At 44.0% G+C, this 18,917-nt stretch overlaps 1 protein-coding gene across 1 annotated transcript in view; it reads right to left on the bottom strand.

Annotated features, from left to right (window-relative positions):
- The window catches only part of FAM107B (family with sequence similarity 107 member B), a 187,504-nt gene that overhangs the window by 103,002 nt on the left and 65,585 nt on the right, over window positions 1-18,917 (bottom strand). Inside the window, exon 2 of the mRNA XM_006211682.4 lies at window positions 7,378-7,438. Coding sequence (XP_006211744.2) covers window positions 7,378-7,438 — 61 coding nt within the window. The remainder of the gene's footprint in view (window positions 1-7,377; window positions 7,439-18,917) is intronic.

The following is an 18,917-nucleotide window of genomic DNA, read 5'->3' as shown; positions in this document are numbered from 1 at the left end:
ATTAACCATGCCCCAGGGGACAGGTAAGGATAGAGGACTGCAATCAGAAGAAGGGAATTTTAAGAAGCTTGGGCATGCCACCATTTTGACCAGTGAACAAGGTAGTAATCAAAGCAGCTACTTTACATTTAGATTTTTAAAAACACTTTTGGAAGTTTTTTCTTTTTGAGAGCTCATGGATGCTTTTAAATGTTACAATGAGTTCAATAGTGACTGTGCCAAGGGACTCTCTCTTAGTTTGGGTTCCCCCAGTTTACTTGGCAGGTGAAGGACACACCAGGAGGGGTGTGGGGTGCAGATACGGGAGGGGAGCAGCCGGTGCAGGGCTTATCCAACCAGTGACTTCCAGGGATGAAGGGGCATAACTCTGCGGAAAGCCAGTGGAATGTGCTTCCCAAGGGGCCAGAGAGCAGAGGGATTGACTGACCAATTCCCCTCAGTGATTGCTGGGGGCTACTCTTGGGGGGCCTGAGAGCAGGTTCTGGAAGAGAAAGCCTCAGGCAGAGACCTGCAGGTGCCGGAAGTGGGGCCAGTGTGTGCCAAAGTGAAAGACGGCGTGGGCGGCTCCGGCTGGGCACACCCCCAACTTCATCCATCCTGCCTCCCGTACCTTTGACCCAAACAATCACATTTCCTCAGTGCTGTACAAAAGCAGCTTCAGGACAAGGCCATTCCTGTCTTTCCAACCATACTGCTTGCCCCTGTGCCCCTTCTATACACAAATTCAGGAATAGGGGCTGTTCCACCAGGAATCATTGATGTGCACAGTAAAGTCCAGCTGCAATGAAGCCAGGCTGAACTGGAGTGTGGGGAGTGTGAGGAAATAAAGCAGCTGAGTTCGGGGGACCCCAGGACCAAAAATGCCACTTCACTTAAATGTTTGCAGAGAAACATGGGTAGGTAGCAACAACAATGACAACAATCTTGGAGACAGAAAAACTTCACACTCTCTCTCCTCAGAGCCTTTGTGACCATAACCAGCTGGAGTGGCTAGGTGATGGTTTCTACTCTGCAGATCCAGGCAGGAGGGAAGGTCCACCCCAGGAGAGAGCTGGCTGGGTACCCAAGTGCATGCTGTGCAACCCCAGTGCCGTCTCCACGTTCGTGCACAGGGGAGAGGATGTGAGAAGAGGGAAGTGGGGACAGAGATTCCCCCAGGATGGAAACCTTTAAAGTCCATCACTTTCCAGTTTGATTTATTTAATGCACAAGCTACTTCAATCATTGCTGCTTCGGGATATAAATGTCGCCTTCCCAATCCTTTCTCCTCTAAGAGGGTCTTTCAAAAGACCCATTAACAAACTTTAAACAAACAAGAAAATAATAAAAGAAAGTGAAATAGCTTAGAGACACATCTTCTCTCTCTCTCTCTCTCTCTCTCTCTCACACACACACACACACACACACACACAAATATGAGGTAATTCTGCTCTGAGTATTACCACACTGAAAATTTCATTCCTGATAACCAATTCACTTTATGACCTGGATGAACTTCTGGAAAGCCCTCTGCCTCAATTTCCACCACTCTAAGGGGCCCCAGGATTGGATCGGGAGCCATACAGGGTAAAGAAAGCCCGGTGTCTCCTGGAACATTGGGCACAATATCCAAACCAAACATCAGCTGTGCAGGCGGGCGTCCGCTTCTCTTCAAGGTCCCAGTCCATCAATAATGCACCAAGTGTACCTTGAACACACAAGACCAAAGCAAACCTTCATTTTGCTTTATATTTGTGTTGTTCCACTTACAAATGATAAGTGGCCTGTTGAAATTCCAGAATAAAAAAGCTGGAAGCAATGAGCTCTCTGCACATGAAAAGAGGAGAAAAAGCCGAGACCGCTCTCTGGGTGACCCTGAGGAGGATGGATGCTGTGGTTTTAGCGCTGTGGGTGGGACTGTCACTTAAGAGATTTTGCTGAGGAGAGCTCCAAGAACTTAGAAACCTGATTTCCTTCGTCTGATACCTTCCTACCAGGAAATGGTGGTGAGCTGGGAGCGGACAGGCACGTCTCTAACAGTCAGGCCAGGAAGTCTTCCTCTACCTCAGACTCAAAGCAGTTCCTTGCTACCTTCTCCTGCCAAAGACAGACCTTACTCCCACCCCCACATCTTCCCACCCCCAGTCACCAGAGAAGCAGCTCTGATTCTCAGAAGTCCAACTGACTTAGCAGGTGAAGAAAATCTGGGGTAAAAAAAAGATATTCTCCTACATGGATAACACAAGACCTGCAAGTAAACTCTAGAAACATCTTCCTCTTTATGAATATATGTTAGAGCTCCTGTCCGGCAGTATTTTAGTTCTCTCAAGAGGGAACATATCACCTTCAGAGGACTGTGTGCCTCTGGGAAACCTCCAGCAACAAGCACGTGGCTGCCTTTACTTCTTTGGAAGAATTTATATGATAGTGAACATCTGGTCACTATTATTTGAAGTAGAGACAAAATAGTGGGATTTCTTAGGCTAAAACAGGACCATGATAGCAAAGTCCCCTAAAGGAGTTTAAGGACCAGGACTTTGGTGAAAGTCATCTACAACCCCTAGTAGCATTTTCTCTAATAAAAGGCCTCCCAGGAGCCCTCAGACTGCCCGTCCTATGGTTAAGGGAATGGAAAGAAATTAACTCAGAGGAAGACAGTACATTGAGCTCCTTAAATTCAAGACCCATATCTCCCACACTTTCGACACCTGCCCCCCACCATCAGCATGGCTCACTTAGTGTTTGTTACACACCCAACTGAACAATGGTTTTTATATCAAAAGTTATGTGGTCAACCAGGCTCAATTATTCATGCATACATTTATGTGTATTTTAGCCAAATAGCCATTTTTGTGGAGTTCTTCCATATTCCAGGAGCTGGGGAAAAGCAAATAGGAAAAGATCCTCAGAGTGTCAGGTTTCCCATGGCTCTTGTTGCTTTAGCAAGAGTCAAAAAGAAAAGAGCATTTGTCTTTTTTTTTTAAGAATATTCATGTATGACTGAAGCAATGTGCTGTACACCAGAAATTGATACAACATTGTAAACTGACTATACTTCATTAAAAAAGAGAGAGAGAGAGAAAAGAGCAAGCATTCATTCTCCATCCTACCAGTATTTCTGGAGCACCTGCTATCTGCCAGGTGTTCACAAAGCATAAAACACACAATGGTCCTGCCTTCATGGAGCTTACATTCTAGAGGGAAAAACTGGCCAGTAAAGGATCTGGTGTGTTTGGTGAGAGTCAGTGGTTTTCAAACCAGCAAGGTGGGGCAAGGAGATAAGAATTAGGGCGAGGTTGCAATTTTGCTCCAGGTGGTCCAGGAAAGTCTTTATACAGCAAAGACCTGACCTGGGGTGGGGACTGGAGCCAAGCAGATCAAAACATCCTACAGAGGAGTCTAGAGATTAGATCTCCACTGAAAGTCATCTAACCTGCAGGAGCAATTTCTCTAAAAAAAGGCCCCTGAGAACCCTTATCTATTCCAAGTTTGAGAGACTAGAAAGAAAGTAAAATTCCAGGTAAAGGAAATACACCACCTATCTGTTTTCTAACTCCCTACCTGAACAGATTCCTGTTCATCCTTTGGCTGGAGCCTCAGAAAAATTGGTAAGAAAGAGAAATAACTTTTATGCACAATCCAAACAGAGTGACACTGAAATAAAGTTGGCTGGGGCGGAAATCTCATTTTGACCGTTCTACTGTGACGTGGAAGGAAAAGCAGACCTTTTATTTGCCTGAATGAACAGAGAACAGGTCTCATTTTGTCACCTCCTGGGACTCTCAGCCAGAAAGCCTGACCTCGGAGTGGCCGCAGGCGGCTGGCCCCACACACATAGCACCATCAGGTCACTTAAGAGTGGGACCCTGGTCTCACTTCCTCCTAAAGGTTACAAAAATACAGGTATTTTCCCCTCATTGCCTCCAGTTTTAGTTAAAGAATTTTAACCATTTGGGGTTTGTGACTTGACACTTGAAAAACCTACAAACCACAGGAAACGAAAATTTGATTAAGTGCAGAGGACACAGACAGCCAGCTTGGAGAGGGTGCGGGGCCCCACCCAGCCTCACTGGGCCCCACTGGGCCCCGGGGACCGTTAGCAGAAGGAGACTATTCTGATGGAGTCCTTTGACTGTCCCGCCTCTTATGAACAAAGTGTTGCCATCTTGGGGCCCCTGTTAACAGCACAGGATGAGGGCAAACGGAAAGATAACAGGGATTCCGCAAAGTCTTCTCTGATTTTAACACATTTAAACCTGTTTCAGCGTTCAGAATCCCTTGGCTTGCTTCTAAAGCAGCTCAGGGCAAGAAATATGGCAAGACCGAGCCAACATTTTAAGAACACATTTTACTCTTTTTTTTTTTTTGATACACAGCCACCAGAAAGGATCCAATTCATTTTTTAAAAGCATTCTCTCAAGAAAGCAGAGCTGGCCCATTCATCACTCTCACTGCCCTCAGGGCAATGAATGAACAAATTCTGATAGACCACCTGGGAAAGGTTGCTAATATCCCTCTTTCTAGAAAATTGGTACCATGTGAATTCTTTCCTTTTGGCTCCAAGTAAGATCAGCCTGGGTAAGATCTGTTATTTCTCTCTGTCAGCTGTCATCCTAAAGCTCTGTACTGAGGAAGAATGTTCTATTTTAATCCCGTTCACTACTGATGCCTTTTACAGGCTGTGGTACGAGTATGGGATACCTGGCTTGTTCCAGGGGCCCTTCTGTAGACCGGAAACAGGTTAAATGAAGGCTCACAATGAGAATCTTCCCCGAAATAAAAAGTCAGAGCAATCACAGAAAGCTGCGGGAAAGGAACACATTCCACGGGGAGGCAAGAAGGAAAGAGATTATTTAGGGAAAGAAAGACACAAGGGGAGGTAGGGGTGTGAGGCATGTGGACTGAGAAGTCTGACAGCTTTGATGAAGCAGCTGCTGAGAAACGAGGCCTGAGCCCCGGCGAGAACCTGTCGTTCTTGCCCTGCCCTCTGCATCTTCCAGAAGCTGGCTTATTGGGTCATGTCCTCAGGCTTCCAATGGTGCCCCTGCTGACGCAGAGTTCTCCCTGTTTGCAGTCACGGCCTCCGCCTTGTCACTGCTAGTGAAGTATCTTTGTTTTTTCCCTCTGTTCTATGAACAACATCATGGTCACATCAAAGGGGCTGTGAAGTTGATGGAAAACTCTTCTCCATGGGATCCCCATGCACATCACCATTGTTCACGGGTCCCTTGCTTCTTCCTTCCTTTTCCCTTTGCAGAGGGATACGCTTAACCCAGGCTTAACTTTCCACCCTTTGCTTCATTTTTGCACAGAATATTATATCAGAAGTGCATAGTAAGTCTTTAAAGTGGCGCCTTTCAATAAAGGATCTAACCTCCTTTGGAAACAGATGTAATCCCTGCTCCAGAGGAACACCCTTTGGAGTCTGATGGAATCTTTGCTGAGTGTTCCCATGACTCAGGGCCATGCTATGCTCAGGTTGAGAAAGTAACTAATCCTGCATGGTGATTGTAGCCAGAAATGCCCTGTCTTCTTTATCTGCTCACTGATATTTAAAATCCACCTAACAGCCACTGCATTTTTTTCATTCCACAGGTAGGTATGTGGCTTAAAAATACCCATAGGCTGAACAAGAGAAAATATCATGATTTGAAATCACATGTACGTGCCTGACCGTGTGTCCGTCTGATGGTAGAGAAACTGGGGGGTAAGGAAGTGATGAGGAGCCTCACTGTACTGAGAAGGTGCAGGCTGGAGGCAAAAGTAATCCTCATCCAGCTGCTGAGTCTCCCCAGGACTGGTCTGGCTGAAATGGAGCACCAAATGACAGCAACCTACACTGTATCACATTAAAAGGGACTTATTACAAATGGGCTACTCTGTCCACTCAGCTAATGTACCCATGAAGTCAAGGGGAAATGCTACCTGATTCTGAGTAGGCATCAGGTTCTGTCCATTACAGGCAGGTCACTTATTTAAAAAGCCCTCAAATGTACATAGATGCTGAATTATTAGAGAGCAAAGGATGGGTTATGATTGTGGTAAAATTTAACCCCCCTCCCAATTAACCTGTCATTGTCCCCTGGGTGGCCCCTGCAAGTACAAATTATAGACCTCAGGATAAAGTGAAAGATGCCAAAGGATTAGGTCATCAGTCAAAAAATGGGCAGAACTCCAACTAGATATCATTTTGGTTTTCACTTCATAAACACTCCAGCTAATGTGTCTCTCTTCGCAAATAGATTTCATATCTGTCATTCCAGACCAAGTTCATATGCCACAATCTCCTGAGGGGACAATAAGTAAAGAAACCAATCAACAGAAAGATGATTTGGGATCATAATCAGTGTTATGAAAAAACTAAAAATGGGCAACGGGATGAAGAGTGATTTTGAGGAATGACAAGGTAGCCTCTGGGACTGGATAGTTCACCTGAGAACTGATTGGAGAGAAGCCAGTCAAACAAGGATCTGCAAGGGGAGAATGTCCTAGGAAGAGGCATTAAACTGAAACAGTGTTTGCTACTGGAGGGGCCGACACATGGGAGGGGTGTAGAGGGAGAGGGTGGAGCTGGTTAATTGCTCATTCTCTCTCCCCCATCTACATCAGAGCCCGGCGGCAACTTCCCCTCTCACTTTGCATATTCTTTTTGTCACCATTTCCATTTTCTTAATTCTGCTCCCTGATCTTCATTAAATTACAAACATGAGCTTCTGCCGGCAGCGCACACATCTGGAGCCTTCATCTAACCCCTAATCATATCAAACACCAAACTAAAAGCCGCTGGAAAATAGAAGCTGAGAGTATTAAGACTTAGCCTTCATTACTATTCAGTCCATTCAACTAATGTGTATTTTTATGACCATTACTTGTCATTATCATTGCTGATCATAAACAGAAACTAAGCTATAAACTAATTTACCATTTGTTTCTTTCCGTATTATCTCATACAGAGTCCTGCTATGAGGTAAACAGCTTTAGCAAAGCTGCATACTTAACTATACACAAACATTAAAAAAGAAAACAGCAGATGCACCTAAATAATGTTTTCCAAGGTAATTGTAAATACACAAGTAAAAAGTGACACTACTTATTTTCGTATTACCGAACTTGAAATTGCTTCATCATCATCATCATCTATCGCATTGCAAGTATCGGTTCGGCAAGAACTGAAATCAATAAAAGGAAGAAAAAGAGAAGGAGCTGTTTTATGCATCATGACCAGATGGTCCAGACGTCGTGCCTGGAATACACCACACGTGGCACTTCTAGTCGTGTTTCCCATCACTGGGGACATAGACATTTTTCTTTGCAATCCGCGAAGCTTTCGGATTCTGTGAGCCTGGCTGTCAGCAACAGCGGCCCGGGAAAGGAGGCGCCGCACTGAACATGCTGTACCTGAGGCCGTCTTCTTTTCCAACCCGGGGCATTTAGGTTCTTTTGGGGATCCCTCTTCTTCCTGAGTTCCAGTCTGACAAACCAGAAACATAGGGAGAAAGGAAAAATAACACATTAATTCTTTTTGCAAACTTACTAATTAATAGGAGATTGAGATCCGAAAAAATTAGACCACGCCCTTATGAACTGAGGCTTTGGGTAAGCAACACACTCAGTAGATGTAACTCTGGGGGTGCTGGGTTATGAACTCACAGTGCCACTCACCTAGAGGTGTCTGAATGTTGTCCCTGAAGACGTACAACATGGGGGCTCTCTGTGACTAATAAGGTTGGGGACATCAGGTACTTAAACATGGTGGCGGGTTTTTCCATAAGAGAAAAATTCTGCCAGTATTGTGTAACACAAAGAATTTTGTTTTGTTTTGTTTTGTTTTGTTTTGTTTTGTTTGTTGTGCTTTTCACAATTCAAAAAGCCAATTTCAGTTACGTTTGAAAATTCTATCCCAAGCCCACAGTTATTTTTCTGTCTGGGAAGGTAAGTGAACACTTTCTTCTCTGAGTACTGGTTTGACATTCTTTAATGACAACCGTGACCCCTGTAGCATTGGCGGCAGTAGGCCCAGCTAGGAGGGAGGGCGGGGAATTAAGAGGAATGCCTAACTGAGGGTTTTCTCATTTTATCTGCAAGGTGACTTTATGCTGATCCTTTGATTTATTTTCTTCATTGGACAAATATTTGCTGAGTGCTTGTTGTGGGCTCTGTCTGTGGGACCTTGGTTTTTTTTAAAGGGGTCATTTAAAATTTTTTTTATTGGCGTATAGTTGATTTACAATGTTGTGTCAGTTTCAGGTTTACAGCAAAGTGATTCAGTTGGACATGTGTATCTATCTACACATATTTTTTTCAGATTCTTTTCCATTATAGGTTATTACAAGATATTGAATATAGTTCCCCATGCTCTACAGTAGGTCCTTGTTGTTTACCCATTTTACGTATAGTTGTACATATATGTTAATCCCAGGCTCCTAATTTATCCATCCCCTCTTTCCCCTTTGGTAACCATAGTTTGTTTTCTATGTGAGTCTCCTTCTGTTTTGTAAATAAGTCCATTTGTGTCATTTTTTTTAGATCCCACTTATAAGTGTTATCATGACATTTGCTTTTCTCTGTCTGACTTACTTCACTTAATATAATAATCTCTAGGTCCATCCATGTTGCTGCAAATGGCATTATTTCATTATTTTTTATGGCTGAGTAGTATTCCATTGTGTATATATATCACATCTTCTTTATCCAGTCACTTGTTGATGGACATTTGGGTTGTTTCATGTCCTGGTTATTGTGAATAGTACTGCTATGAACATTGGGGTACATGTATCTTTTAGAATTAGAGTTTTCTCAGAATTTATGCCCAGGAATGGGATTGCTGGATCATATGGTAAGACTATTTTTAGTTTTTTTTTAAATTGAAATATAGTTGATTTATAGTGTTGTTTTAATTTTTGGTATACAACATAGTGATTCAGTTATACATATATATCTTTACATATATATATTCTTTTTCATATTCTTTTTCATTATATGGACCTCCATTTTTAGCGAAGATTCCTTCTAACATCTCTTGAATTATAGTGTAGGTAGTCCCCTACTCAGCTTCCTTCCTTAGCTGTCACACTTTCTGCCTATACTTTGTTCTTCCTAAGAATTTAGCCCAACAGAAGATGTTCTGGACTGTAATAAAGCATATAGGTGTAGGGTTCCATAAATGATAACTACTCTCTATCCAGAGTAAAACAATAGGACTCAAAAACTGATATTATCCATCACAGGAGTAATCTCCAATGTGTTCTGAGTTTGCAGCTCCTGGGTCACATCTCAGCTAGTTGAGAATCCACCAGACTCTCAAGCTTGGTTAGTAAGATAAAGAAATGACCTTTTCAATTCTTAAAGAGTAGTGTCATTTAGATCGCCATTGGTATCAACTCATAAAGGAATTGATTTCACCTGTGTTGGAAACAAATGTTTCTTCAGAGATTGAAAAACACCTTCAAGTGGTTCACCATCAGAGACCAGTTTCAAAAATATGTCCTACTTTTTAAAACCCATGAAATAGCATTGGCATGGGCAATTTGGACAAACAAGCCTTTGGTCTAATTATCTCAAATTTAAGTGTTACAAGAAATGTTAAAGAAAATTGCTTCCAAAATCACATTTCTAGAAAGGATGTGAATTAAGAGTACACCAAAGGACATGTAAGTAATAGAAAACCCCATTACAGAGCAACTAAATGCAGCAAATAATTTCTTGTTTCACAAGTCCCAACAGAACAGTGTAGAACGAAAACATGAGGAGTTATTTTATAATACAGTCACAGGAAAAGACTCTTGAGATGCCAAAATAACCTAAATAAAGTTGTTTCGTGGATGAAAGGATTTGCCTTTGTGCCAATAAGGCTGTTTACATTTTTCATCGCTCTGAATTCCAGAACTGTGAAACAACTTAGCCCTTTAACTTCCTACAAACATATTTATGACTTCATTTTAAATTGCCCCTCCCCCAATCGTCTCATTAGCTAGTAAAAACTGCAAAGCCCTGGAAGGATCTGCAGATGGAAGGATATTTGAAATCCGCTTGGCCGGAGAGCTCTCAGCATAGAATAAACAAGCATCTGTCTTCAATAGGATAAACTACGTTCTATTTAGAGAAAAAAGGCTGAGCTCCACAAATTCTTGAGTTTCTTCTCTTCAGTGCAAGTCTGGGATTTGCTGAATTTGTTCTTACTGGCTTTCCCCCAGCAAAGCTAGAATAAAATGACAACAGTCCAACCGTAGTAGACATCTGTTGGTTTAGCTGCCTGGCATTCCTTCATGCTTTCCAATAAGTGTGTCCTGATTTCCTCTTTAAAGTCATCCTTCCCCCCTCTCGTAATGAATTGTGGTTCCTGTGAAACACACTCAATCCCCCCCCCCGACACCTCCTTACCCAACACTCCAGTGGTGGTCGTGTGACCCAGGACTGGGCCCATTAGTCCACTGCATTTCCCTGTGATTGGTTCAGAGTGGTCATGTGACCCCAACAGGGCTAATAAGAGATTTTCCTCTGGGACTTCCAGGACTATGGCTTCTATTCTTACCCACTGTTCTTGAACTCTGAGATAACTGTGCTGTGAGATTTGGGCTACTGCTGTCACATGCAACTGAGACAGAAGTCCACAAAGAGGAAGGCAGAGCCAAGAGACAGACTGATACTGAGTCCTGATGATATCATTAGAACCCCAGTTCCAGCCATACCTGAAGCCACCCTAACCCTTGATTTCTCAAAGTCAGAAAATACATCCTTTTAAAAACCAAACATTTAAAAAGCTAAAGCTCTAAACATTCTTAGAAACAATGAACAGTACATATATGTAAATTTTAAAAATATGGGCAGCATATTGTGTGTAATGTATTTACATGCAATACATTGTACATGTGCAGTCAAGTTGTAACAATCCTACCTAATAAAACTGAAAAAAAAGAAAAAGTAAAAAATGAACAAACAAAAATACATTGATTTTTAAAATTGAAACCATTTTTATTAAGTTTTCTGTCACTTCTAACAGAACCAGTCCCAGCTGACACATCCCAATAGACACCTTAGCTCCCGGAAGCTGCGAGTGGGGCATGTTGGTCACTGGCTTCTGTACCTCACACACCTACAATCTAATTAAGTGGAATGTGACAAGGGTGATGCACCAAGGAGGCGCTGTTAATATCTGGCTAAAATTGGGCTTTTTATCTATTTCCTCTGAGGACAAACCCCCAAGATGTTTTATTGAGAGGCTATGTATTTTGTATTCTTTGTGGGATGGTCAGTCAGATACAGCCACAGAGGAGACAGAGAGGTTTAGGAAAAAAAACAAAGCTTATTACACTCTCTGGTCCAAGAGTTGGAGGCACAGCACACCTTGCAGGGTCACGTGGGCAAGACACAAGTGTGGTCCAGAGGCAGAGGCAGGGGTGAGCAGACTGTTTAGGCCATTGGGGCTTCCAGGGGGAAGGTAAAACAGGTTGTGCTAGTATGAATAATTTCAGCAGTTTTTGAGCTGCAGAAGTGGTCCCTAGTTGCCTGGCACCTGACCCCAGGATGTGTAAGGCAGAGGGATATTGTCTCCCCAGATGCACGGGCCAGACAGAGGAGATCTGGCTCCAAATCAGTTGTTTGCATATCACAGGCATGCTCCCGGCTGGACCCTTTCCTCTCTCTAGGAATTGGTTAGCCAGAAAGGCTTTTTAAGATGTCAAAAACATCATAATATACAGAAAATTGTAAATATTTACAATACACCACACTAAACGACAACCCTAGTGTTTACAATGTTACAGTAAGGGAGTTCAGGCCCCAAATCCAGCCACACCTAAAAGTCACCTCCTTGAACAATAGCACAAAAAAAAAAAAAGAAAGAAAGAAAGAAAGGAAGAAATCTGTATACACAGTAACAATATACCTCCACCAGCACACTTTGAGTCATATTAATTTAACCCCATTTAGTTTTGCAACACTGACAGTGGGCATTTCACTCTAGAAAAGCATGTTTAGAAGCCAGAATGTAGTTTGTTTGAAATAGAAAAAGGATTCTTTTTCTTTTTTTAATAGAGGTTCTGGGGATTGAACCCAGGACCTTGTGCATGCTGAGCACTCTACCACTGAGCTATACCCTGCCCTGCAAGAAAAAGGATTCTTTACCAAAGATTGAGGATCCTGGTTCCATTTGTCTGTGCCCACTGTGGATTGTATAAAGTTCTAGGGAAAGACTCCAGTCCATCTTGGGTCATATGCACATGGCTGTCAGGCAGTAGGGACCATGGCTTTCCAGCCCTACGTCACCACCCATCCCATGAACCACTGGAGTGGGTGTGGTGTAGGGGTGCTGTGGTTGGAAGCCTTATCAGAACCTCAGAGAATGGGGAAGGTGCCCGTCTCCAAAGGAAGGAAGCATGTGTCCAGACGTGGGGGAGGAAGGGATGCTGGCCGCCGTGGTGTTCAGACTATACACTCCAACTAGACTGAATTCTCCAAAGCCACAGGACTAAAAATACCTACTGCTTATTTAGTGCCTAGCATGTGCCAGGAATTTTATATAAGTTACATGTGACACAGGTGATGTTCAAAATATTTAACAGCATGTATAGTACAGGCCACCAACTAATCAGAATAGGGAGGGTCCTGGAGGTCCCTGGAGTACAGGCGTTAACCTTTTAATTCCTGGACCACACAGAGTTCAGGGAGCGGGGGATAGGGGTGATGTGGGAAAGAGATGCCACTCACGGCTTGGGGAGCAGTTATCTACAAGTTGAAACAAAAGTTTTTAATATTTTAACAGGCAATATGTTCTGACTGATGCATGCCTGGTGAATATTTTCAACCCTGCATATTGTCTGAAAAACCACACTTCTGAAGTATAGGTCCATCCTGGACGTAAGCTCTTATATGCTAGAGGTATGCAAAGCCTCTCTCTGAAGCATCAATTTCACTCCAAAATTTGGGAGGGAAAACATTATGTGTATATTCAAACAGATCTGATTACATGGTAAAAGGGTAGGTAGAACAGACCTGAAGTTTTAGGATGAACATGGGATGAATGCCTCGGAAGTTTGGAGGCAATGTCCCTGATATAAAAGGTACTCTGTAGACAAGAAGGAACAGCACTGCCAGGGAAACTGCGGTGGTGACATTGGGTCCCCACCGGGCAGAAGAGGCCCTAGAGGGTTGACGACGTTGAAGGAGCATGCTTCAGGTGGGGCTAGATTCACACCGACTGCCTAGGTTAGAGCCCACTCTCTCTCAGCAGTACCATCCTGCCTTCTTCAACGTTTGCTCCTTGCTGTGTTATTTTTAGAATGTGTAATCTTAAGTGGAAAGAGCAGCAAGTTGCTGAACAGCTATGCTTAGTGAAAGGACTAACAGAAGAGATCACTGGGTAAAGAAGAACCCAGATAGAATAGCTCTGCAAAGGAATGAGCGATTGTTCTTAGCTAGGGACAGTCATTTCGCAGACATACCGTTGTGAGTTTCGAGGTTTAGAGAGCCCAGGCCAAGAAAACCACAGAACAAAACATCTGTCGCATGGTGGAAACTTCGGAACCAGAAGCATAGGAAAGTTTGACACAACCCTTATGGCTGTAATTCAACAGTCTGGTCCAAACTTTCAAGTTACATAATGATTGCAAAAATATTTGAATTAAAGCAAACTGTCAAACTACCAGGGGACAGAAGGGGTAAGATGAGTTGCCTACACTGATCGCTATGGACTGAATTTGTGTGAATTGGTGGTTCCCCCAACCCCTAAATTCTTATGTTGAATTCTAATTCCCAGTGTGATCGTATAAGACATGGGGCTCTAAGGGGTGATTAGATCATGGGGGTGAATCCTTGATGAGTGAGACTGGTGCTCTTATAAAAGAGACCCCAGAGTGCTCCTCAGCCCCTTCCTCCATGTAAGGACACAGTGAGAAGATGGCCATCTATGAACCACCAGACACTGACCCGTTGGTCAGCACCTTGATCTTGGCCTTCCCAGTCTCTAGGTGGTGAGACACACAGGTTGCTGTTTAAGCTGTCCTATCTACGGTAGTTTGTCATAGTAGCCTGAGCAGACTGAGACCTTGATCCACTGAGGATCATTACGTACCTGGCACATCGACTTGCATTACAGGTCTTGAATAAGTGACGAGAGAGAATCATGCCTCCCTAGCAGCTCTTGCACCTGATTCTGCCCCCTCGGTGCCCTCTAAACACCAGTTGAATGAATGAATGAGTAACAGTTTGTTTAAAGAAGAACGTTTCCTTCCCAAATCTTTATTTGCTTAAAACTGATGTCTAGGAAGCCATGCACACATGTGATGTGACTTCCAGTCCTGCAGGGCACACTGCCAACTGTGCCTGGAAGACAATGCAGGTTTGAGAGGGGTTGGGCAGGAAGAATTTCATCTGTACATTGTGGATGAAAGAATGAGAGTTTCTGCTGGTCTCCATACTGGTTCACAAAATTCATAACACATCTATCTAGTCCCTTTCAGTTTATAAAGTGCTGTCTTCAAGTGATTTCACTGGATTCCGTCTCAGAAAAACGCACTGCTTTCCTCTACTCACAACACTTTTTTTGAGGTTAATTCGTGCTTTTATTTGCCAGTGTAACTTAACTACAGAGGCTTGCAAACTTTTTTGACCTAAAAATACACTTTACATCACAACCCAACAAACACACACATATATAATATGTATACATACATATAACTGAAATCAAAGTTTTGCCAAAAATGTCTGCCTTAACACTGAGTGTTCTTGTTTTTAAGACTTTTTTTTTTGAGCAATTTTAGGTGTACAACAAAATTGACAGGAAGATACGGAAACTTCCCATATACCCCCTCTCCACACATGCATAGTCTCACAACACTTCTGACACTAGATTTTTCTCCCACACTGAACAATTCTCCACCACCAGCTGGGTGGTGTCCACAATTCAGTTCAGTTCTGATACTAACCAGCATTCACACTGACCCGACAAGTTAAAGGCTCAGCCCCACAGGACTGCCTCCCACTTCAGACGCCAATTGTAAGTAGTAGGTTTCCCCATAACATCTGTACGACTTGACTACAAACCAGAGGTTCCCACAACTCCTTCCCTAGGTTAGGTAATCTGCTAGAGTGTCTCCCAGAACCCAGGAAAATAGTCTCCTTGCTATTGCTGATTTACTACAAAGGATATATTAAAAGATGCAACTGACCAGATGAAGATGTACACAGAGCGAGGTCTGGGAGGGTCCTGGGTTCAGGAGCTTCTGTTCCCATGGTTACAGCGTGTAGATGTGTTTGCTAATCCAGGAGCTTTCCAAAACCCACACTTCTGGTAAGTTTGTGGGGTTTCCTCACATAGGCATGATCGATTATTAACTCCATTTCCAGCCCCTCTCCCCTCTCTGAAGACTGGGGAGGGGCTGAAAGTTTCAAGCTTCTGACCATATCCTGGTCTTTCTGATGACCAGCCCCCACCCAGGAGCCCATGAAGAGTCACATCATTAGAACCGAAGGCACGCCCGTCAAGCAGGAAATTCTCAGGGATCTCGGAGCTCTGTGTCAGATGCTCTTATCACTTAGGAAATTCACAAGGGTTTAAGAGCCCTGTGTCTAGAACCCAGGTCAAAGATCAGCTGTGAGAACTAAGATCCTCCCAGCACTCCTATTTACAAGGGTTTTAAGAGCTCTGTGTCAGAAACTGGGGCCAGAGATGGATACACATACTTATTATTTCCCACCCTTGTTTTCCACATGAAGAATTTAAATTCTGCAGTCACACAGCTGGAAAGAAAGGCAAGACCGGACCCTTTGCTCACTAGCCAGTAAAGGAACACGCCCCATTTTGCTCCGTCCGTCGCTCAGAGCTCAGGCAGAGGGATCAGAACATAGGTGGTCTCTTGTTAGGGGTCCAGACGCAGGGAAGGAGGAGACCAAGCCCACCAGCATGAGCACTTTCTCCGAGCTTCCATGAGAACTCTGGGGACGACTGCTGAGTGCTGGGTTCCATACCCTGATTAGTCTCACTTTCAGAAGCCATGACATTAACCTCACTTGTTCTAAGCCATGACATTTATGGAAGCTGGAATTTTGTCCCTGAGCAGAAGTTACACCCCTCAGCAGTGACACCCAACAACTCTTGGTTTCCATAGAAACTTCAAGAACAAATGGAAAATTGAAGGTGAATTTTTTTGCGGTAAACCTAAGTTTTTCTAGTCCTAGCTGAAGCTTCTGTAAGGAAGTTGAGACTCAAGGTCAGAAATGCAACCTCTTTTCCTGAAGCTTGAATTGATATAGAGTATTATTTATAAATTGCCCAAATGAACTTAAAATGTTGTCTTGATTCATCCTGAGAAAAAGGGCTAACCTGAAGTTGCCAATGCCAGCTAAAGAATGGGAGGGAGAGAGGAAAGAGGAAGCCAGGGACAAAGCTGTCCAGCCCTCTCCTGGGCTCCATCAGTATACAGGGTCCTGACTAAGCACACCTCTTAAAGCAACATCATTTTAAAAATATAACCCTGCCAGCTCTTTTCATTACAGCAGTGCCGTGGAACTTACTGCTTTTCAGGAATTTCCCCCACAGATGCTTTATGCTCAAAAAAGCCTGGCGAAGCTTACTAGAGAGGATTAAGGATTTCCCTGGGTCAGTATATAGTTCTCATCCTTCAGGCTGTGTTACCAGTAAAAGAATTTTTTTTAATGTCCTTCCATGAATCCTTGTTAACATCTTTGTAGAAAGGCCATGACATCTGATGAAAAGGGGGAGGCTGGAGCCATGTAATTCCAAGCCCACGTAATTATGTGATCCTGACCACGTTCATACTTCTCTGGCTTTATTTTCTCCTTAACAAGATGGAAAGCCCTTTACAACCTCACCGCCAGGCTTCCAGATCAAATAAGGGAGGCAGCCAGGAAAGCACCCTGAGCTCTTTTGAATAACAGCAGGGTCAACATTCTTGTTATTTGCAAAGAGATAATTACAAAGGTCAGCATTTATCTTTTTGCTTCAACAGAACCCAGGCAGTTCTGTGCAAATACAAACCCAACACAGTGAGTAGAATTCGGTCCCCTCGCACACTGTGATTGCTCAACAGATCTCTATGGTTTGTGGGCTAATGTCACTACACAATTTCAGTCCACCTGGCGCCCACGGGAAAACTCAGCAAGAGAAGGAACAGGTGTGGGTGTGGGAGGGGTGGGTTACAATGAAAAGCGCTGTCAAGAGTTACTTTCTTTCATTTTCATTCTCTTTCTGCCTAGAAATGCTTCTCTGCCCAATTCTGACTCCTGGATAGAGCCTGATAGGACCTCTCCCAGACCAGAGGGGTGGGAGTAACTTATACACACACAAACACTCATAAACACATCCACACACTCAAACACACACACACGAACATATACACACACATACACATAAACACACATAAACATATAACTATGCAATATGCAAACACACATACACACACATACATAAACACAGACACAAACACATACACACATAGAAAATATACACATATACTCAAATATATACACACACAAATGCACAAAACACACAGAGACGCACACAAGTACACACACAGAGACACACATACACACAAGCATACACATATACACACATACACATGCACAAACGTGCGTGTACACATATAAATACATACATGTAAATGCTCACACACAGATATGAGCATGTGAGTGCAAACACACGCACACACCACTAACCAAAAGTGAACTAAACAACAACAGAGAATGGGTCTGGGGACAAGAAGTCTCAGTTTCTCAGCCTCCCCAGCTCCCGTCCAGGCCACTGCCCTTCTAATCAGGATCCCTTATCAGACGCTTGTTTCAGCGTCTCTTTTGTCTGAGCTTCCAGAAAGAGAAGGGGAGTTACTGGGAATTCGAGTGTTAACCTAAGCGATGCCCGGAGTTCCTTTCCCAGGCGTTAATAGGCAGAGTTTCCTTTTTCCAGACCTGGCTGAGTGTCTGAGCACCCCCACTGCCCAGCTTCCAGCTGATCCCAGCTTCCCAGCTTCCGACCACTGCCCACGCTCCAGACTTCACCGGCCTCCACCTCTGTCCCTGGGTCTTCACCTGTCTGCCCCTCTAAGGGACAAGAGATGTGCTCGCCAGGGGAGGGACAGTTCTGGGCTTTAATGTGGAAACCCAGGAGAACCAAGTATAGTCTCTGAATGGCAAGCTTCCTTTTTTTTTGTGGGCCACTTAGTCATTTGCTCAACTGACAGGAACTGAGCACCTGCTATGTTCCCGCTGCTGGGCTGGGGGAGGGCGTGAGGCAGGAGGACCAAACCTCCCTGGAGGAGGAATCGTGACAAGTGCAAGGGGCGTTAAGAGGAAGGCATCTCGGTGTCCGCAGGTGACCAGAGGCAAATAGAAGGGGAGGTGACACTATGTAGCAAAGAGGGAGGTGGTATTCCAGGCAGGGAACAACTTCAAGAAACCAAGACTCTAATAACAGTCACTTTTAATTTCCTCTTAGAAAATATAACCAGGATCTCAGAGATAGTGCACAAACCCAATATCCTCCACATCCCCCATCCTGCTCCCCGATCCTGTTGATAAATGCATCCTGGGTTCCCTCAGCCTCCGGCTCCCCCTGGGTTCAGCCCCTGAGAAAACGAGCAGGACATAGAGGCAGGGAGGACTCTGAGGTCAAGGCGCTCACCCCACTGGCCTCCTACCCAGGCAGCCTTCTCAGGAAACGCTCTTTTATCCAGGCTCCTGCGGCGACTCCCTCCCTGCCCTCACCCCTGAGGCCCCAGGACTGGTAACAGCTCTTTCACTGTTACTCGTGTCCCCCGTGGTCCCTCCCATCTCACCCACACTTCTGTGAACAGTCGCTTTATTAAGCTTCTCTTGAATTCTTCTAATTTGTGGGCCATCTGTTTCCTTTTGGGACCTTGGCTGATAGAGCAAAGAGCGACTATATCAGGGAGAAGAGGATGCAAAATTATGTACATACATACAAAAAG

The sequence above is a fragment of the Vicugna pacos genome, chromosome 35 (genome assembly GCF_048564905.1).
Source record: "Vicugna pacos chromosome 35, VicPac4, whole genome shotgun sequence".
Taxonomy (NCBI): Eukaryota; Metazoa; Chordata; class Mammalia; order Artiodactyla; family Camelidae; genus Vicugna; species Vicugna pacos.
This window is presented reverse-complemented; position numbering and strand designations above follow the sequence as displayed.